This window comes from Acanthopagrus latus, chromosome 19 (genome assembly GCF_904848185.1).
Source record: "Acanthopagrus latus isolate v.2019 chromosome 19, fAcaLat1.1, whole genome shotgun sequence".
Lineage (NCBI taxonomy): Eukaryota > Metazoa > Chordata > Actinopteri > Spariformes > Sparidae > Acanthopagrus > Acanthopagrus latus.
In genome coordinates this window covers 23,475,469-23,497,729 of record NC_051057.1, presented here as the reverse complement: position 1 = coordinate 23,497,729, position 22,261 = coordinate 23,475,469, and the positions used below count along the sequence as shown (strand labels likewise).

The window sequence follows — 22,261 nt, the reverse complement described above, 5'->3', positions numbered from 1 at the left end:
CAGAAACAGGGAAGTTGTCAGTTCCAGTTGAGCTGTTATGTAACAAGAAACCAGCTGTGTGTGTGTGTGTGTGTGTGTGTGTGTGTGTGTGTGTGTGTGTGTGTGTGTGTGTGTGTGTGTGTGTGTGTGTGTGTGTGTGTGTGTGTGTGTGTGTGTGTGTGTGTGTGACAGACTAACTGAATATCATCACATTATTTAGCTTGTAATTAAAGTCTGTGAGTGAAACTAATTTTGAGTAATTTTCGAACCATTGAAACATTTTAATGTCAACAAATCTATATTTTTAAAGAACACGTGCAGAGTAAAAAGATTCAATCTCCTGAAAAACATTTAGATAATTTAAAAATGTGAGTCGGGTCCAAAATGATGAGTTTTCTCCAGATCAAATCGCTGCATCGATATAAAGCTTCTTCACCTGAAACAAGATTTATTCAGAGCAGTTTGATTTTTATTCACAGTGGCTGATATTAAACTAAATGTTCCCTGTGGAGTTTGTGACACATCGCAGGACGGTCTGTTTGTTCTCTGCAGGTGAACACAAACTTCACACACTTCACACACTTGTTTCCAGTTTCAGTGGCGTATTTAAAGACGGTCACAGCAGCCTACAGTGAGTCCTGCTGAAGTGCCTCTGAGCAAGAAGCAGAAGCAGCAGGTCTGAGGGCAGCCAGCTGTAATCAGACCACACATACAGGAAGCTGCCACCCGATCCACCTGACACACCTGACACACCTGACCTACCTGAGCGGGAGCCTGTCACACACACTCAGCTGTGGTTAAAGAGAAGCCAATCTGGCTGAGAGCAGCACTCCGACTCAGTGATCAGCTAACAAGAGTCTCAGGCATTATTCATCACACGCTGAATAATCAACCTGCACTGGACACCGTGACACCGCTCAGCGCCGCTGGACGGATCCATCACCTGACCTTTTCCTCCAGCGCCCCCGTGAGGCCGAGGTTTCCACCTGCTGACTGAAACATCTCAACACAACATGTTTGATCGTCAGCCATCCAAACTACAAAGAGTTACAACAGATACTCAGATGGATTCAGATGATCCAGTTTCAACCTGATGTTAGTATTCGCTCACCTGCCTCGACTCGCATGTGAACTGAAGTGACGTCCCATTCTTAATCCACAGGGTTTAATATGACGTCGGTCCATCTGCAGCTGTAACGGCTTCGACTCTTCTGGGAGGATTTCAGAGAACGTCTCCACTGCTCTGGAGTCCAGTAGCTTTACATCACTGCATCCGAAGCTTTGCATTGCACTTGCTGATGTCTGGCTATGTTGGATGCAGCTGCTCGGCCATGGAAACACATTCCATGAAGCTCTCCACACACTGTTCTTGAGCTAATCTGAAGGCCACATGAAGTTTGGAGGTCTGTTGCGATCAGGTGCTGATTCTCATTTTATAAAAAGGCAAGACTGAACAGCAGCATCCAACAACACCTCCTTCAACATGGCCGCTTTCGAACCTTGGTGATGTCATCTGTTAAACAGTTTTTATGTCTTAAAAGTCAAACTGACGCCCCGTCTGTCTCTCTGTCTGTCTGCAGCTGTTGAACCTCTTCCTGGCTCTGCTCCTCAGCAGTTTCAGCTCTGACAACCTGTCGGCTCCGGACGACGACGGCGAGATGAACAACCTGCATATCGCCATCCACAGGATCACCAGAGGCCTGGCCTGGTGCCGGCAGCAGGTAACACATCCCGTCCTGCAGTCAGTACACCTGACTGTGGACCTGTGAGACGCTCCCGGTTCTTCCTGTCTCACAGTGTCTGTTCTCTCTTCTCCTCTGCAGGTGGTCGATTTCTTCAATGGGAACCTGAAGCGTCGTCGCCAGAAGAGAAAGGAGGCGAAGGCCATGATGAAGCTCAAACGGCTGAGTACCATCCACACAGAGGCCAACGGAGCTGTCATAGGTAACACACACACACACACACACACACACACAGATTCAGATTCAGATTCAGATTCTTGGGAACTTCTTGTCTGTTATTGCAGTTAGAGGCATTCACTGACAGTGGGAAATCTGAGGTTTTTAGTCACAAGGCAGAACGTCTGATTTTCAGCTCTGAGCCTCCCTGAACGCACCAGCAGGAGTCTTTGAGATGTGTTCAAAGACAACCAGTAAAATCAGCAGAAATGTTCTCTTACCTGTCTGTCCTCCTGTCTGTCTTCCTGTCTGTCCTCCTGTCTGTCTTCCTGTCTGTCCTCCTGTCTGTCTTCCTGTCTATCCTCCTGTCTATCCTCCTGTCTGTCCTCCTGTCTATCCTCCTGTCTATCCTCCTGTCTATCCTCCTATCTGTTATCCTGTCTGTCCTCCTGTCTGTCTTTCTGTCTATCCTCCTGTCTGTCCTCCTGTCTGTCTTCCTGTCTGTCCTCCTGTCTGTCCTCCTGTCTGTCTTCCTGTCTGTCCTCCTGTCTATCCTCCTGTCTGTCTTCCTGTCTATCCTCCTGTCTGTCCTCCTGTCTGTCTTCCTGTCTGTCCTCCTGTCTGTCCTCCTGTCTGTTCCAGGACGTCACGTGGAGAAGTACGTGGTGCCGGAGGACGACAGCTACATGACGAACCCCAACCTGACCATCAGCGTCCCCATCGCACCCGGGGAGTCGGACGTGGAGTTCCCCGAGGAGGAGGAGGAGGAGGAGGGGGAGGAGGAGCAGAGCGAGGCCTCTGAGGAAGAGGAGGAGAGGGAGGAGGTAGGGAGGACATCACACACACACACACACGCACCTGTGTCTGACGCAAACAAGCTCAGGTGTGTGTCTGAGTCAGCTGTTTGTCCCCCTGAGGTTAGCATCTAACGACTGTGTGTGTGTTTGGTCTCTTTTGTGTCCAGTGAATTACACTCACACAGGTGAGGAGTGATATTAAAACTTATATTCATACTGTAGCTAACTGGCTAACAGTTACTGCAGCTTCTTGTTCTGTTCTATTGAAGGTGAACCAGTGAAACAAGAGTTATTTCAGAGGTGCTGGATTATTTATATCATATTGTCAGAACTGGGTATTTGTGACAACACTTGTAGTTTGGCAGTGAAGATATCAGCTTATGTAAGTTTTTTTAAATAACGTCTTCTCAAATTAGTTTGGGACCCGATTTTATATCATCAGGAGGAGGAGAGGAGGATTTTATATCCTCAGGAGGAGGAGAGGAGGACTTTATATCATCAGGAGGAGGAGAGGAGGATTTTATATCCTCAGGAGGAGGAGGAGAGGATGATTTTATATCCTCAGGAGGAGGAGGAGAGGAGGACTTTATATCAGGAGGAGGAGAGGAGGACTTTATATCATCAGGAGGAGGAGAGGAGGACTTTATATCAGGAGGAGGAGAGGAGGACTTTATATCCTCAGGAGGAGGAGAGGAGGACTTTATATCATCAGGAGGAGGAGAGGAGGACTTTATATCCTCAGGAGGAGGAGAGGAGGACTTTATGTCCTCAGGAGGAGGAGAGGATGAGTGAACTGTTCCAGAGAAAGTTGTTTTATCTGTCTGAAGGAGTCATGACCGGTTTGAAAATCGTTCTTTGATTCAAAGAAATTCTCTTATGGTCTGTTATGTTTGCGAGGTCTCATTTGTCTGAGTTTACTTGAACGCAGCATCACAAGAAGCAAAAATGACCTCACACAACAAACACAACACAAAGATAAACACATAAAGTTAATGATAAATAAAGTTAATAACATTCTGATTCATATTGTTCATATTATTCATCAGGAACTCATGTGGGGATGTTTCAGCCCATGTAAACAGACTCTCTCTCTCTCTCTCTCTCTCTCTATATATATATATATATATATATATATATATACACAGTGTTTTTGTAATGGTCACACACACACACACACACACACGCGCGCGCGCAGTAAGAGGGTCCCTCAGATAGAATTGGCGGCCTCAGGCAGTGCATTATGGTCCGGCATTTTTCTCACTCTGCAACGCTGCTTGTGTGATGTGTTTGTACTAAAAGGGTGTCTATTAGAGTGTGTGTGTGCGCGCGTGTGTGTGTGCGCGCGCGCGTGTGTGTGTGTGTGTGTGTCCTGTCTCTCTCCATCTATTCACAGGACAAAAGTCCAACCGAGCCACAGACACCTTGTGTGTTCCTGTGTTACATTTTTTTTCGAAATCGTCTCCCCGAAACTCAACAAGCTAAAATGTCTTTCTGTGTGTGTGTGTGTGTGTGTGTGTGTGTGTGTGTGTGTGTGTGTGTGTGTGTGTGTGTGTGTTGTGGTGTGTTGTGTATGGAGGCGGCAGCAGCAGAAGAAGAGGAGGCAGAGGAGATGTTTAGTTGTTTCCTCTTCTCTTTGTGTCTAACATGAAATGACAGATTTGTGTCGTGCTGTGTGTGTGTGTATGTGTGTGTGTGTGTGTGTGTGTGTGTGTGTGTGCGCGTACGTACACACCTGTGCTGACTCAGTTCATCATCACCTCTCCTCTTTAATCATGTTGTGCACCTGCTCTCTCTCTCTCTCTCGGTGTCTCTCTCTCACAGTGGTTCTGACCCGTGGGTCGAGACCCCCCGAGGTGTCACAAGATGAATTAAAAGTGTCCTGATCTGATGAACAGGAGAGAACAGTTAGAAAACAGTTAGTTAAACACCAACCAAGACATTTGTGATGGTTTAAAAGCAGGATGGTTTATCACGGTACCGTAACGAGTCCCGGTGCTGTCGGACTCTCTACATTTTGTCACCTTGTTTGCTGGTTAGCTAAAAAGTTAGCTTCATGCAGCTGCTTCAGGAGTCGTGTGGCTGAAAACCATCATTTCCTCATTCTGCTGTTTCATAATAAAAGTGTCGGAATGACAAAATGACACAGGACTTTTATTGTGAAGGGTTTAAAGGAATTAATGGCAGATTCTCGGATAATCAGCCGACAGGGAGACTGTCTGTCTGTGTCTGTAGTTAGAGACACACCTTGAAGCAACAAACAACCAAACATATTAAACATAATAATAATAATAATAATAATAATAATAATAATAATAATAATAATAATAACCTGTGAATGTGAAGTGGAACAAACAAGCTGATCTGTTCTGTTGTGTTTGAGCTGCAGACCGTCTGTGTGTTTGCACGGTGTAGTGGCTAGTTAGCCACGAGGTAAAACATGCAAATGCAGTGGGAGCTACAACACACACACACACACACACACACACACACACACACACACACACACACACACACACACACACACACACACATACGAGTACACAGTGACCTAATGTGAAAGGGCAGCGTAAATAGAACAAAACTCAAGAGCATATTTTCTGCCCAAAACGTCTGTTGACAAATCAGATAGAGTGTGTGTGTGTGTGTGTGTGTGTGTGTGTGTGTATGTGTGTGTGTGAGAGAGAGAGACAGAGAGAGAGATGGGAGGATCAGGACCACAGAGAGAGAGGGGGAGTCAGAGAGCATCACTGCCTTCACAACTCTTTAGCATCAAGCTTTGTTTTCAGGGTGTGTGTGTGTGTGTGTGTGTGTGTGTGTGTGTGTGTGTGTGTGTGTGTGTGTGTGTGTGTGTGTGTGTGTGTGTGTGTGTGTGTGTGTGTGCTCTCCCTCTGTAACATCTCACTTACTCTGTTTCTCGTGCTCTTAATTGACTTGAACGTTGGACAGAGGATACAGAACCGTGGAGGCTCGTGTTGACCCGTGTTTTTATCTGCGTCCTCATGTTGTTCACCTTCCTCGTCGCCGGCCTTTAATTCTCTCTCCGGTTTTTTCTCATTTCACCTCCCTCTCCCCTCTGGTTCTCCTCCCAGCTCGCTGTGGACGTTTGGAAACTGTGAAGTGAACTCTGCCGAGTAACAGTCAGTGTTTGTGAACTCCCCCTGAACCTCCGGGACAATTTGACCCAGTCGCTGTGGAAAATAAAATAACATTCCGGCTTCACAGAAAAAGTGAATTTGGTGGATAGTTGACAAGAAATCATTTATATAAGCAGCTGGTGCAGTAACAAACACAGTTACTGCAGATTAAACCATCATCACCAGAGTAAATTTCTGTTGTTTAGACATAAAACCTCCTGGTCGAGGTTAGAAAACATCTCAGTTTGGATTAAAACACTTGTTCTGGTCGCCTCGCTGGCTGACGGAGATGATCCGACTTCCTGTGAGAAGTTTTTTTGTTTATCTGTAAATGTCTGCAGGCGTCCTTCAAATGATCCGCTGGTCTGACTCCAACTGTGGTCGTCTGTACAAACAAGAACAAGATCCTGACTCCGACTAACAGCCGACCGGCCGTCACATTAACTGTCGGGTGTTTTCCTCTGTCGCTAACGGACGTGGCCACTTAGTTTTTTGTGAAACACGTCATATTTAGACGTTTAAATTATTCACGCGGACGTTGTTTTCTTCAGCGAGGCTCTTCGCTGGCTCAGCAACATAAAAGTGAAATTATTTTTTATTATTTCAAACAATATGTGTTTTTGCCGGCGCGTGACCCAGAAAGGCAGTTAAATAATGTACCAGCAGCAGGAAGGTGCTGCTGATGTCTGAACAGGGTCAGTCAGCAGCAGGTTCTGGTTCTGGTTCAGCTACAGCGCTCTCATTCTGAGCGGCCCGACACGACCTCAGGCTCAGACTGGTGCCTGGCTCAACGGCAACTTCTTCATGTCAGAAGCAGATTCATACTTTCTCAGTCAGGATTGTTAAAAGAAATATTGATTCTGAGTTGATTCTGAGTTGATTCTGAGTTCCTCGTGCTTTGCGGCTCGTTAACACTTCGTTAACGCTCGTCAGATCCTGCAGCTTCATCAGTGATGAAGACATCATATGAAATATTACTCCTAATATCACCTATTCAAACAAAAAAGCTGCCTTGCATGTATTTTTAATGCTATTTCAGAGTTTGTAACTTCCTTGAAAATAGTTAAAAATGTGACTCAGCGATGACTCATCCTGCACTCGGAGGCGTGTATTCATTTTTCACTCCTGGAACTCTTTTTTATTTTATGACGCTGCCGTGATGTTTAAAGAAGAAGAACGTCTCCTGACCTCGTAACCTACAGTTTTCCACGTGTAGGCCTGTGCAACATCCAGTGAGACTTTCAAAATAAAGCTTATTATGACATTTAGACTGAGACTACAATGTGAAACAGTCACAGAGAAGAAAATATTTTGGTTTTATATGTTGATAACTTCACGTGGCAGAATGTTCACCGGGCCGAACATTTTGATCCGAGCCGAGGTGTTAAAAAGCGGGTGTTAGTGCTGAGTTTACACATTCCTATAGCACACAAACGCCTCATGTTAGCGGGTTTAAGTGGGATGTTTGACCAGTGGGAAAGGAGGATTACTTCAGTGTGTTTAATCACGTCGCTTACTGACGTTAACCTGAGAAGGATCCGACTTTGACACACAGGACAGAAACCCAAGTGTCGTCAGGAAACCCGACCCGACTCCCCTGATCGTCCGCTCGCTCCAGAAATCACTCTGTCGAGGTAAATACAGCGTCAAACTGCTGGATTAGTGCAGATCTGCCTGATCTCGATCTTAGCTGAGCCGGACTTTAGTCTCGTAACACCGACACAGAGTCGCTTCTGTCTGTGGCTTTAACACTTAATGTAAATGCAGCCATATATCATTGAAGTGTGTTTGTGCAGGAGCAGGAAGGTCACGGGGAAGTTTGGTGTTTTTCAGCAGAATTAGAGCCGATAAAGTCTCCAGATATTCAGTCGTTCATCTTCACTGAAGCATCGCAGCTTGTGCAGTCTGTAACAGCAGGGGACAGAAAGTGTCTCCCAGCCGGGCAGTTGGTGACTAAAAACTCCTTCAGAGTCTGAAAAGAACGAATAACTGCAGAGAAGGAAGGAAGGAAGGAAGGAGTGAAGGTCTCTGAGTCTTTGGAGGACAGACAACAGGAGGACAGCAGTGGACATGGAGAGAGAGAGACGGTGGACGAGCGAGGTAGAGGTTGTATGGCAGCGAGCTGGTCCGTCTCAGGTTACATGTCAGTGATCTGTGTTTGTTTTGCCTTCCAGAGGACACGATGGTCGTCCAACACGACACATCCAGTCTGAGCCGGCAGTATTTATAGCTCCGTCCGTCACCGACGTGTTTTCAGATGTTTCAGACCAAACGTCCTGCTTGTTAAGTCTTTTTGTGCACTCTGTAGTTTTAATGAGCAGAGAAAGATCTTCAACAAACAGACAGCACACTTCATACTGTTTTACTGTGTTTATATGTGGCGGACCCTGCCACCTTTCCAGCTTCACACAGTCTTCTGGATGTTATTTTCCTCTGAGAACAGCTCGTTTATTTAAATTTCTCTCTATTAAAACTACGCAGTGCCCCTTTAACAGTATTGTGTCGCGCACAGGTTTTAGTGTATTCATGTTCAATGCAGAAGTTTTACTCCACGGAGGGTAAATGTGTGTGTACAGCATCGTTCAAAACAAAATAAAATCTAATCTAATCACTTAGAACGACAACAAACATTCGATAAAAAAAGAAAAATTAGGTAATAAAGACAAAGTGAGAAAGAACATTTTCAGAGCAGTAAAACAGCACATAGTTAAAGACTGATGTTAAAATATAGAGGAGAAAATAACAGATGAGATGATGAGTTAGTCAGATAAATAAGAGGTGAAAATATCAACGTTAGCTGTTTCATCGCGTCGTGTCGTGTTGGTGAAACATTTCCTGATGTTGCTGCTTCATAATAAAAGCTTTTAATTGACTAAATAACAAGACGGCTTTTATTTTGAAGAACTTATAGAAAAGGTCAAACTGACGTGGCTGTAGTGACGATGCTTCGACAGTTCTGCTCTGAGGAAGCGTATTTCCACCAGGTACCCCCTGCTGGGTCGACAGGAAGTGGCCCAGTCAGCACATGTGTGTGGAAACTGTTTGGTTCTGACCCGAGCTGATTCCTGAAGATCTGACAGAACCCGTGGTTTTATACAACACGAGCTTCATGAAACAACATCATGGCTCCAAACTGGACCTGGATCCAGCGATGCTAACAGTGATGCTAACAGCGCTAACCCTCCTGTTTCCTCCCCCAGCTGTATTTTCTCTCTCTCTTCACCTCGTCTTATCTGTCGGCCCGTCTCGGCTCTCGCTGCAGGTCCGTTGTACGTAATTTATTTTGGGTACACAAACAGCTGACTGTAAATAGAAGCTGTTAAGCTGCTCCGGCACTCTGTTTTAATGGACCCCGTGTTTGGTTATGTAATGATTAAACAGCCGTCCTGCGCTTTAACGGCGTCGTAAATCACAGAATGTGGTTTTACCGTCTCATAAAGCAGGAATCAGCTGCTGGAGGTCAAAGGTCACGCCGAGTGTTTACAGTGTCGGTCGTTCATATATTCACACTGAGGCCGAGCTGAAGCTGCAGACAGACGGACAGGCTGATGACACTCATTAAATTAATCATCAAATTACAATGTTATCATTTTTTTTAGGGTTTATTTTTACTTTAAGCAAGAAACAATCAGGCCAATAACTTTGTCGTTAATACATGTTGGTCTGAAGGAGGCGAACGACAGAACATCAACAGAGAAGGAAAATCTGTCAAACTGTTTTGTCCTCACACGAGTAAAAAGGATATTTTTCAATGAAATAAGAGTCCATAAGTCCACACGTTACGTACCAACGGCTGGATTCTGACTTTTGAATTTACAGATAAATCTTTTTTTATATCTGTATGACGGCGACTTTTCTTAAACCTCCTCAAGGGTTCAACACCTCCAGGAAACACAAGTAAACGTCCCAAACAAACATTAATGAACCTCGTCTGTGAACACGTCAGAGGGTTTTCATCAGCACTGGTTCTTGTCTTGCAAAACAAAATATTCTGTGTATCCGTCTGGCTTCCTCCTCCTCCCTCCGCCATTTTGAATGCCTGACGCCACCTGTCACAGTGACAAAGACAATCAACTCTCCAGGTTAACAGGACTCAGCCTGGACCCAAACCTGTTAATCAGCGGGTCAGGAACAGGTTCTTGTGAGGTCAGGACGAGGCTCCCGCTGCTGACATGAGGCCGTAAGTCAGAGGAAATAATTACCCAGGATTCACTTCTGCCCCGAAACCCTTAAAGGTGTAAAAGCAGCCGTGACTGCAGCGATAAACACAGAGCTGGTGTGTTTGTGACTGTTCAGCACCAGGTGTACTCTGTCTGCAGCTGCTGTGTGTGTGTGTGTGTGTGTGTGTGTGTGTGTGTGTGTGTGTGTGTTGCCCTGGAATGGCAGCTTGTAAAGCCTCCTGCGACCCGCGGCGCTCCTCACGCCTCCACAGTCTCTCCCTGCCGCCCTCTGACTCCTGCAGGGTTCAGCACCCGGCTAACAGACGGACAGGTGTGTCTGCAGGTGGACGGAGACGGACGCCCGGCTCCGCTTTGATTCCTCTGAATTAGTCGACATCAAAACGGCCTCCTGTTTTCTGCCCTGCAACACAAACTGTAGAGTTAAAGCTGCAGTCCAGTCGAGTCCACAAACCGGCAGAACTTTGTGTTTCTGTGGAGAAAGGAGCTCGTTTAAGATACAGAAATGACAAAAACAAATCAAGCTGCTGTCAAACATTCATCCTCACTAACCGTGAAGTCAAAATTCAGTCGTTATCTTTCTCACAGTTTCTTTATTTTTCCCACCAACATGAAAATGTTTTTTATTCTCATTAGAAAAAAAAAGTTTTTAATCCTGATTTTTTGAAAGGAAAACTAGTAAAGTGAAAAAACAAGAACATTTCCACGTGTTTCCTGTCAGATCACAGATCATAACCACAGGAGAGAGAACACGGAAACAAAACAGTGATTTTACAGGAATCTGAGTAGTTTTAATTAGTTACTTCCACCTTGTACGAACCCAAATAACTCACTGAATAAACAACAGAATCTTCCAGCTGTTGTCGTTCTGTTTCTTGGTGATTTTCTTCGAGATCTCGTCTCAACAGTTTTAGCAGCTCTGCATGTCTGCGTCCATCCGTCTCTTCTTCCTCTCCTCGTTTTCTTGCTCTCCGTCCATCCCGAAGATAAAATACGACTTATTTCTGCGCTCGTTGGCACAAAAACCTTCTGAGACGAAGTGCGCGACACGGCGAGCTTCACTCTAACGATGACTGGATGAAGAACCTGCCGTCGCCGCGGCAGCTGTGAGCTCAGCCGGCGTTTAACAGATCGATCCAGTTTTCAGAGTCAACGCTGATACTTGTTTCTGACTAGAGGAGAGAAAACATCAGATTGCTCCTTTAACGGATCTTTAAGTCCGATTCTTTTGCTTTTCTAACAGTCGTGATTACATGTGATTTATTACTCAACAGGCCCTGAATGTGTTTCTGCCTGCAGCTCGTCTCCAGCCGCACAATAGAAACAGCTTATGAATAGAAATACATTTAAACCCTCATTATGGACGTCAACTGTCAGGAGGCTTCAGCTCGAGGCTGCCGCGCGTGTGTGTGTGTGTGTGTGTGTGTGTGTGTGTGTGTGTGTGTGTGTGTGTGTGTGTGTGTGTGTGTGTGTGTGTGTGTGTGTGTGTGTGTGTGTGTGTGTGTGTGTGTGTGTGAGACGTTATCCAGTTTTTGTGTGCATTCCTTTTCACGTGTAAGTGTGTGTCAGAGATTAGGTGTGTATTCAGGTCCTTTTGGCTTCACCTTTGTGTGTGTGTGTGTGTGTTGGGTTGTGTGTGTGTGTGTGTGTGTGTGTTGGTGTGTGTGTCCAAGGCTGGCATTCGTCACAGCGGCCTCTCTCTGTTCCCAGACTCTGAATGTATTCATGAGTTAGCTGTTGACTCAGGTAGTTGGTTCACCTGTCCACACACACACACACACACACACACACACACACACACACACACACACACACACCTGCTGTGTCTTTGTCCAGACATTCAACAAAACTTGCCAGATTTCCCTCCTCAGCCCTCAGCAGAAAGCCTGTCTCCTATCCCTCCATCTCCCTCGTCCCTTTGTAAAGTTAAACTCCCATGATGCTTAGCAAACAGGGACCTTTGAAAGCGCCCGGGATGGGGGGGGGGGGATGAGGGGGGATTTCCTGACGCCTGGTTTTGTCCAGATCTCAGAGTCAAAGTGAACAGACGGCAGTTTTCTTGGCGCTGGGAGCGAAGGTCTGGAGGTGACGGCGCTCTGATTTCTCAGCCAGGACTCCTGCCGGTTACGTAACGTGAAATCTGACTCATTCAGGCCTGAATGCAGCAAAATGATGCTGATGATGACACAAGCACAGACGACACTTTATTCACATAATACGTACAACAACACGTGGACTGATACTCACACTACAGCTTAAACACTCCTCAAACTGATGGACATGAACCACCTCAACATGAACACTGATCTCACCTGGTCTTCTGTTTGTTAATCAGCCCTTAATACACAATCTGGAGTCAGGAAGTCTGGTGAGACTATCAACAATTATTTTATTAACCAATCAGAGTGCAGCATGTTGAGATTAACGTGTTTTCTGTTGTTCTTCACAACATTAAGACAGTCACAGTCTGTTCAGGGTGGATGTAGATCAGATATTTCCTCAGATTGATCGGACGTCGGTCCGTCGGTCGTCAGCGGTTCTGATTGGTTTGTTTCTGTCTGTGTCACTCAGCAGAAAGACGACATCAGCCTATCAGAGGGCAGCACGGTGGACCTGAGGAAGCCTGGAGAGGAAGAGGACGAGTACTCAGAGATGGCTGAAGAGGCCATGGACCCGGACAACTGCTTCCCAGAGGGTCAGCGCACACACACACACACACACACACACACACAGAACAGTTCTGGACACTCTGGATCAACATGGACGGTCCTTTGAGGTAACTGAGTCGCAGAGAGCGATCACAGCTGAGGTCGGATTCGATTTCCCGCTGAAACACAAAATATCATCTTCATTTTTCACAGTGAAAATCTGTGAAAGAAAAGTGCAGCTGGATCAATTTGCTAATAATTAACCACAATATTGCTGAAAGGTTCAGGTCGTTCATCAGGGAGAAGGTTGAACATCGTCACTGCTGTAAGGATTTGTTGCCTTACTCTTGAAATGCATCGAATTTACATTTTCATCCAGCATAACACAGTGTTTCTGGTCTTTTCTTATTCTTTGAACATTTTGAAACCATGTTAAATGTTTATAAAAGCGAGTGAAAGCGAATCTTAAATCATTCATAAGTTTCTACTCAGCACATCCGCCTCCATGTGACTTTATTCCATGAACAGATTTGTTCTTTATTTGGGTGAAAAAACAGCGTTAAAATCTGCTGAGGTCGTAAAAGTTGTGTAACATATATAATTGCAGTGATTTGACAGATCGATATCTTTCATCTGTGAATGTTTCGAGGTTGTAACGACTCAGTTTCACACACAGCCCAGCCCACCACCGGCTCGCCCCAATACTCTCATAATGAGATTAATGATCCTGTTCACACTAACCCGGGTGAAACGCAAACACCTCGTTTCCTTCCTGACGCAGCCGGTTTCGCAGAGATTTGTCTTAGAACCGTTTCAGCACCGCTAGCATGACCACGACACAGAGAAGGAGGAACGCTGGGGGAACACCGGAGTGAATGAACTCCCCAGAGAGCCGAGATAACCTTTGACGTCATGTTGGTGGCCGAGGAAACGCAGGAGGACATTTATATCTGTCGCTACGCAGACGACACGCAGCTGTTCGTGTGCTTATTACTCGATAATGTGAGTCCTGCTTACAGCGCTGAGTTTGATCAGATCAACTAAGATATAAAGAGAAGAGAAGCTGCTAAATTAAATAAGTATATTTACACAATAACAAAACAAATATGGACAAATCATTGTTTGATTCATCCCAGCTGATTGTTCCACTCCGGCCTGTAATATTGTACTGATGAAGAAAGACTCGCTGATGGAGGTCTGTGAGCTAAAATGACTGCTTTTATAAATGGAGTCTGGTGGATTTGAAGAGGTGAACGAGCAGCAGCATCGAGGTCGTCGTCACTTTGTCTTTGTAGTTTTGTGTCCTGTGGACAAACGGAAACATTGACAGTTCTGCTGTCTGATTCTTTCATTCGCAGTTCGTAAGCTGAGAAAAAAGATAAACACATACTGACGTATGAATTGAAACATAAAAACACTCATTCTTGTTGCTTTTTCACTTCGTGTGAGTTTGCTGCAGCGAGTCCTGATACAGTCCTGACGTTGTTGCGCTATTAATCATAATACATAATTATATTAATTATATTCTCCAGGTCGTCTTCAGCCTCACAGTACGCGAGCCAGTCGGTGCTCCTGGTTTGAAACTGTGAGTCACATGTGGGTTTCATTAACCACGAGCCTGTTCCAGCGTCCACATGCCCCAATACTTTCATCATGAGATTTATGATGGTGGCGAGTCCAGGTGAAAAACAAACGGCTCGTTTCTCTCCTGACTCAGCCGGTTTCCTCCTGCAGCACACAGATTTGTCTCACAGAAAGCTTGTGGCCACGACACGCAGACATACAGGAGTGATGTTAAAGAGTGACGGTGTGTTTGTTTGTTCTGACTCCTGATCGGAGCTCAGTGAGAACAAATAATTCAGATTGCTCCGACTCGACGGTGCCCGTTTGACTTTGAGAGGTAAGCTGAGGTGAGCTGAGACAGAATCAGGGCAGGCAGCTGGAAAACCCTCGGCGTAGAACAAAAACAACAAAAAGCATTTCCCAACACCTGCAGTGACTGCAGAGCCCGAGGTCGAGCGGAGGATATTTGTAGCTGCGCAGATATTCACCGTTGGAGCGAACATCCTGCTTCAGGACACAAACTGTTACACTGAGTTTGTGCTTTAAAGCCCACCTGGATTTCATTTCCCCTGGAAGTAAAGGTAATGTTTCCAGCTCCTGTTAGACCTCAGCAGCAGCTCATAATCAATGTTGGGATTTTTAGTCCGGGGTAATTTTCAGCCCTGCGCTGAGTTTGAAAGAGAGACTGAAAAAAATCTTTGTATTGTCAGTGACTTCCTCGTCAGAACTGAGCATGTGCGACTTTCCACAGAGGTGAGAAAGAGGCGAGATGTCTCACTCCTCAGCAACTTCCATCGTCAGGTCCGAAACAACAATGTGTCTCATTCTGAATTTTATTGGTGAAGATGTTTTGCTTCTGTTCTCTAAAGAAGTCAGGACGACAAATGTGAACGTGACACATCAGAAGATAAACAGAAAGGTGAACTCGGGGTAAAGTGAAAGTGAAAGTCGCCCACAAACGTGTTTGTAAGTGTAGTTCTGGTGTGTCGGTGGCTCGAGTATCTCTGAGGGATCTTCACACTCGCTCCCCGTTTCCCTTCAGGAGGTAACAGCCAATGTTTCGGGCCAGCGGATATCCGGATTACAGATATCTGGGCCAGCGCCTCCTCTTCAGTCACTGTTCGCAGCCCAATTAGGAGCTTGGTACGCGAGAATTAAGTTGATGGACGACGTCTACGACTGCAGATTAATTTTAAAAAATGCTGATCAAAAGCTAAAGCATCATCAGAAAGCAGCTCGTGTGTTTCAGCTCCTCGCTCTCCACAAAGACTGCTTACCTGCGAACAAAGCTCGCTATGACATCATCGGACAACACAACACAGACTGCAAATGGAACCCAGAACACGTCTGGTACCAGAATCCAACCGACCCCTCAGATTCTGCACTCAGACAGAATCTGTTCGCAGACATCACACTTAACGCTTCTACACAGCTCAGAACAATCAGCAGGACGTTTTCAACGAGAGACACAATTCAAATAAAGAGAACAAATAAAACATGAAGACACAACAAACAGAACAGGAAGATTATTGATTATATTTACTGATCAGTAATTAAAGACACACATGGTTATAACGAGTCGTCCGGGGTGATAACTCGCTGGTGTCAGCTGTGACGAGTTACACGTTCACTTCTGCAGCCCTGGTTCCTGTAAGAGGTGCTTCGGATGGAAGCGGCTGCCAAACGGCAGATGTTGTATTAGCTTTGATTCATTTAGAAGATTGATGCGTCCATTGCAACTGTCCCAACACGCCGCCTGGTTCTTCCTGATTCAGCAGAGTCCTTCACAGCAGGCGGACGTTTGTCACCAGCTGGACTCAGATCAGCTGCCGGAGCAGCGACAGCAGACGGATGAAACATGAACGAGAGTCGTCTTCGACTCCACCGCTCTGACATCGGCACGTCTGCGTTAGTTGGCGAGATGCATGACGACTGAAGAGGAGCGACGCAAAGGAAATGACAAAGGAGGAAACAAAAGGAATGGAAGGAAAAACAAAGAAAGAACACGAGGAAGTGGAAAAAGAAACTAAGGAGAAGAGATGAAAGAAGAGAGAGGGAGAAGATGGAGGAAGAGAAGAGAGCAAAGTAGGTTTAAGAGAAGTGGAAGAAATGAAGCGAATGCAGGAAGGATTTGATGAGATGTGAGAAAGACGAGAGGACAAACAAATGTGTAAAATATAAAATGGAGACAAAACAGAAAAAGATGCAGAACAAACTGTTGACCTCGTTGGCATCGCTGCTTCCTGTCAGCCTACGTTTGATTAAAACAAGAAAAGAATAGACGATAGAAAGACGGAAAGATCTGAGCAGACAGAAGAGTAAATCTACAAAATGAAGAAACAAAAAGAACATCAGGAGAGAAGACTTGAGGAGAGACGACAGGAAATGAGACGGAAGGGAACCGCCGACCTTCTGACCTCCTGCTGTGAACAGGACAGAAACAGAACCGGACCTCCTGCCTGGCTTCCCTCCTGACTCAGCTCACGGTCCCCTCACACTGGACCAGTACCACCAGAGTGCTGACACAGTGCCGTGTTACTGTGTGTGTGTGCGTGTGTGTGCGTGTGTGTGTGTGTGTGTGTGTGTGTGTGTGTGTGTGTGTGTGTGTGTGTGTGTGTGTGTGTGTGTGTGTGTGTGTGTGTGCAATGGCTGGTGAGACTCGGCCAGCTGCTGCAGAAGTAGGCCAGAAAACTGACTAACAACAGCAGGCAGGCACCAGCTGTGTGTGTGTGTGTGTGTGTGTGTGTGTGTGTGTGTGTGTGTGTGTGTGTGTGTGTGTTTGTGTAGTGGCCATCTGGACAACACGTCCTCGTACCTGAACAACTGAATAGTTGATGGCCCGTGACTTCCAGCGCGACGCGTATCACAAAATGACCACAGCAGCACCGGACCGGACCGGACCGGACCGGACCGGACCGAACCGGACCGAACCGGACCGGACCGCCGTCACACAGTCACAGTCTGGTGAGGTTTAGGAAAACAGTGTTCTGGGTTAAAGCGTTTCCATAAGCACCTGAAGTTACATCATGCTGCTGCTCTCTATTGCTGAGTGGAGCCGAGGAGAGATTCTGGATCAGATCCGGACCTCCTGGAGGAATAAACACCCGGACTAACATCAGATTCTGATCCGGACCTGTTTACCGACGGGAGGAGAGCTCAGACTCCCGTCGAACCGTCTGGACTTCCTGTGTATTTAGTGCAGCCGTTCAGAGAGTTCTGGATGAGTGTCCTGGTTTCAGTCCTGGTGTGAACGTCCTCCGCAGGCCCGGTGGACCGCTGGGTGCTGCTGCTGTATAACATCTAAATAATAACAGTTGATTAGTTGTTACTGGTTAATTACCGACACACAGCTCTGTGTTTGGCTCTTTTTAGCTTCAACATGTTACATTTTACTGCAGAAATGATTCGATTGATGATATTTACACATGTGCTCATTTTGCTTAAGTTTGTATTTTTTTCTCCACATTTGCAGTTAAATTTCCACACGAAGATGCTGTTTGGCTATGACGGATCGTGCGTGTGTGTGTGTGTGTGTGTGTGTGCTCCTCCATGCTGTGATTACAAAGCACAAACAGCAGCGTGCCTCCCCGCTGCTCCCGCTGACTGTCAGTAAGACGGAGTGTGTGTCGCGGCCTGAGCGCCGACGCTAATTATTCATCACGAGGGAAAAAGGTCGAACCGGGAAAATCACAGCGAGCGGCGCTAACGAGTCGTAGCGCTGCGGCGTAGAGAAACTCTTCAGATGAATGAAGGTCAGAGGTTTGTTAGATTTACAGCTTTACCTGATGCAGCAGACCAGACGAGGACCGCAGATAAAGGAGCATTTTCAGAAATTCACGTATATGCTGATAAATCAAAGTTAGATGGAAACAGCAGACTCGGCACGGCAGATGTTCGCCTCACATGTGGCGGCAACAGAAGATTCACATGAAGATGAATTAATCACTGGAGGGGAAAATTCACAGAGTACAGATCAGGTTTAAGAGTTAATCCTTGTTGGTGCAGTCCAGCTTTACTCGAGCGCTTTTCATCTGGGAGACTAAATTTAACACAATATCTTTACTTTACTTGAATGTGACTTCTGACATCACTGCACTGCAGAGCTGCCTTGAAGCGGGCTGTTTCTCCACCAGCACATGTAGCCGCGCTGAGTCAAACCGAGCCGGCGCTGATTTGCTTTTCCTGCTAAAATTGAAACTGAACTCACGTCTGTGCAGGAAACCTGAGAGGGAGCGGTTTGTTAAAGTCAGTGTGTTCAGCGATCAGGACTTTCAGGACAGGACAGGAGTTTCATGTGTTCACTGTCGGCTGCTTCAGGAGTCGTGTTCAGTTCCTGCTGCTGAAAACACGTTTCCTGTGACGCTGCTTCAGAATAAAAGCTTGTAAATGACTTAATAACGTGGGGCTTTTATTGTGAAGAAGTTACAGGAAATGAAACATGTTTCTAGCTGAATTAGCGGAGCTGCTTTGTGAGCAGTGATTCTTTGATAGTTCTGCAGGATCGAGACAAGTTGGTTTAAGACACAACGTCGAGCAGAGTGACCAGCTGTGGTGGAAATACTAAATCTGGAAGAACGGCAGTAATGTGTCGCGTTTATCTTCACGTCATGATCATTTCAACCCAATAAATCGATAAAGAAGCTGAACTTTCTTAAAACAGGTGTGCGTTGAAACACGTCAGTTCAATACAGGATTAGCATGATAGTATTAATATGGACTTACTGACTGATACGACCTTTCATCAGTGCAGAAAGTCTCCTGCTGTTGTGATCAAGTTCAGACGTTCAGCGTGCGAAACAAACCAGCAACGGTGGATTTTCCCTCCAGGACGACGAGAGCTACAAATGAGGACAGAGGAAGTTTACATTCCTCACCCGTGTCACGATGTTGCTGTTGTGTAATTGGCAGATGTTTCTGGCGTTCGTGCGTGTTCATCAGGTGCAGCTAGCTCGAGGCTTTAGCGCTGTTAGCGGCGCGCTGCTGTTGTGCAAAGTCACGCAGGAAGAAGTTAGACGCAGCCGTCGACTGACAGGAAGGAGACCTGGATCTCTGCAGAGATGAAGTTACTGTTCCAGTTGTTATTAATGAGGTCAGCTGTGTCATGTATAAATCTGTAGTGGACATGTTGTGTGTCGGCACGTTGTTCTGAAACAGCTGGACAACCAAACAGAGAACGCAGCATCAGAGACGGAAGACGTCCGCAGGCTGGAGTTTGACCAGTTCCACTTCCTGTTGTCGAGACAGAAACACGCCGTCACTGTGGCACGATTACTCATTATTTCACTGTTATCTCCAGTCAGCCTCACACACACACACACACACACACACACACACACATACACACACACACACGGTTACCCACAAATACACACATGCAGCCTGCAGGTACAGATTCAGTGTATCATTAGTCAGTGTGCACGCAGGAAAATAGAAGTTCATCAGCTCACAGGAAAATATAGAAGTCCACTGAAGAGTCACTCACACACACACACACACACACACACACACACACACACACACACACACACACACACACACACACACACACACACACACACACACACATATCTGTGCTGACAGCGGGCGTTAGATTAGCTGCCCCATTGGTCGTCTAAATGCCAACTCATTGGTTAATGTTGTGAAGCTGCACGACACGCGATGAGAGGGAATAAATGTGTGTGTGTGTGTTTCTGCCTCGCTGGGCGGCGGCGGCGCCTGCAGGAGGAGCTGCGGCGGCAGCGGCGTCTCCTGCTCTGACGTCCTGTAACTGAAAGGTCTCAGGTGTGACTCCCACAGCAGATAGAGTTTGTTGCTGAAGTGCCCTCGAGCAACTCTGTCACCTGCGCCGTCATTCACAGAGTGAAAACAGACGGAGAATCTGACCTGATGTTATTGGCTGGAACCTGTCGGGTAACACACCTGACATCAATCACGATATTTTTTATATTTTTATATATTTTTGTTTTTTTTGTTTCATAGTTGAAGATAAATGTAACTTTAACTTTGACCTGTGACGTTCTTGTCACAACCTGTTTAAAGTCCAGGATCATCCTCTTCCGTCGACTCCATCCTGCCCTCTGAGAAGTTAGAGTTTCTCTCTTCGATGTTCCTGTCTGAAGTTTCATTTAATGTAAGATTCACAGATCACAGCTGTGTAGGTTATAAATGGGAATCTGAGTTAGCTTGTAGTTGTTGGAAATACTCGTGTGTTTAAGTATAAATCCAAGAATCTATTTATAATGAGGCCACAGTGACGGTTCAGACAGAACATGATGTCAGCCGGTTTCTGACCACAGACACTGTTGTCTGATTGTCACATCAGGACGTGGAGGGAATTTAATTCCAGACAAACGGTCGACTACAGTTCGAGTCACAACGCTGGATATTTTTAAAGTCACCTGGAGACATTTCCAGCTGTTTTTTTTATCCAAACCACGACGTTTTCTGACCCTGACCAGGTGTTTTCCTAAACCTAACCAGACTGTAAAGAAGAAGAATCGTTCAGTTTGAACTGAGCTGTGATTTTGTAGAAACGTGCTGAGCAAATAGTTATTATTGTGATGGAGTCGTCAGGAGGCAGTGTTTTATTTCAGAGCATAAGATTTTAATATTCAAACTGTGTGTGTATTTAAATTCCCTCAGACGGAGATGTGTGTGTCTGTATGTGTGTGTGTGCGTGTGTGTGTGTGTGTGTGTCTGTATGTATGTGTGTGTGTCTGTATGTATGTGTGTGTGTCTGTATGTATGTATGTGTGTGTGTGTGTCTGTGTGTGTGTGTGTGTCTGTATGTGTGTGTGTGCGTGTGTGTGTGTGTGTGTGTGTGTGTGTGAGATGAGCACATTCATGCCGCGGCGACGAGGGTCGGATGTATTCACCTGGCGGGATCATTCAGCAGGATCTTTCTGAGTTCTGTTCAATAACGGATCACAGCAGAGAGCGTCGTGATGTAACGAGCCGCTCGATAAGAGTTTATTGCAACAAAAGTGTTTATTACAGCTGCCCTCAGTACCAGCAGAGGGGGTTTCCTGACACACACACACACACTCACACACACATTGATAATAACTCTGCCAAGTGGGCTGATTGAGTGTCGGATTACCACTCGCTTGTTTTCATTGGATTACTCAACCGGCGTATCGGGGAAAAGCCTATTAGTCGTCATGGAAACAGAAAGCCGAGGTAATCAGAGCTGTAATTACAGAAGCAGGCGGACGCGGCAATCAGAGGAGTGAAGAGCAGCTTTTTCAGTCCGTCTGTTCCAGGAAACCGACTCAGACTCAGAACAGAATCACCAGTCAGCACCATGTGTTCATTCAAACCGATATCTGCCATGTTTTCAATCCAAATATTGATCATGCGAAGTTTTCGTTTCAGGCTGAATTTATAAAAATGTTCTTGACATAGATTACATGTTCAGAACCTGCAGTAAAATGTCTAGAGAAGACTGGACCTTTTGTTCTGTGTGTTGCTGAGTTCTGTTCTCACATCATCATCAAAGTTCCAGCAGAGAAATCCACCAGCAACAACATTAAAGGAGCATTCTGTTGTTTTGTAGAGGAAATTATAATCATCTTAATTATCTGTTTGTTTTGTTATTTTTTCTGCCTAAACAAGTGAAATAATACACAACTTATACTGTTTTACTGTGTTTATATGTGGCGGACCCTGCCACCTCTCTGGCTTCAAACGGTGTTCTTGGACCTTATTTTCCTCTGAGAGCAGCTCGATTATTCAGAGTTTGTATTTTTCCTCATTAATATAAAATATTCTCAGTTGGATTTCTAAAAAACGACATCGTGCCTGTTTGAGAGTTAATTACAGAATAAATATCTGACAGTAAGCAGCATCAGAAACATTATTTTTGCAGTTCAGGTTTGATTGTTTGGATAAAGTCAGATGTTCCCACCATCCAGAACATCAAATCAGAACTCGGCTGCCTCCTCCCTCCTCCTCCTCCATCAGCTGCACAGCGACATCATGCCTTGCTGGAGGGAACGTCAGCATGGCTCACTCCAGCGATCACTCTGCTGAGGTTCCCGGTCCCGATTGTGAGCGAACGTCAGG

General features: G+C 45.8%; 2 protein-coding genes across 4 annotated transcripts in view; both read left to right on the top strand.

Moving 5' to 3' along the window:
* LOC119009057 (NACHT, LRR and PYD domains-containing protein 14-like) overlaps positions 1 to 22,261 on the top strand; it is a 308,098-nt gene that overhangs the window by 206,485 nt on the left and 79,352 nt on the right. The gene's annotated exons all lie outside the window — the stretch shown is intronic.
* Positions 1 to 22,261, top strand: part of LOC119009049 (sodium channel protein type 4 subunit alpha-like) — a 159,284-nt gene that overhangs the window by 112,611 nt on the left and 24,412 nt on the right. For 2 of the 3 annotated variants that reach the window (XM_037079963.1, XM_037079964.1), the window contains exons 20-23: positions 1,560 to 1,700; positions 1,803 to 1,923; positions 2,520 to 2,701; positions 12,558 to 12,681. In XM_037079963.1, coding sequence (XP_036935858.1) covers positions 1,560 to 1,700; positions 1,803 to 1,923; positions 2,520 to 2,701; positions 12,558 to 12,681 — 568 coding nt within the window. The remainder of the gene's footprint in view (positions 1 to 1,559; positions 1,701 to 1,802; positions 1,924 to 2,519; positions 2,702 to 12,557; positions 12,682 to 22,261) is intronic. The other variant, XM_037079965.1, reaches the window with a different exon arrangement.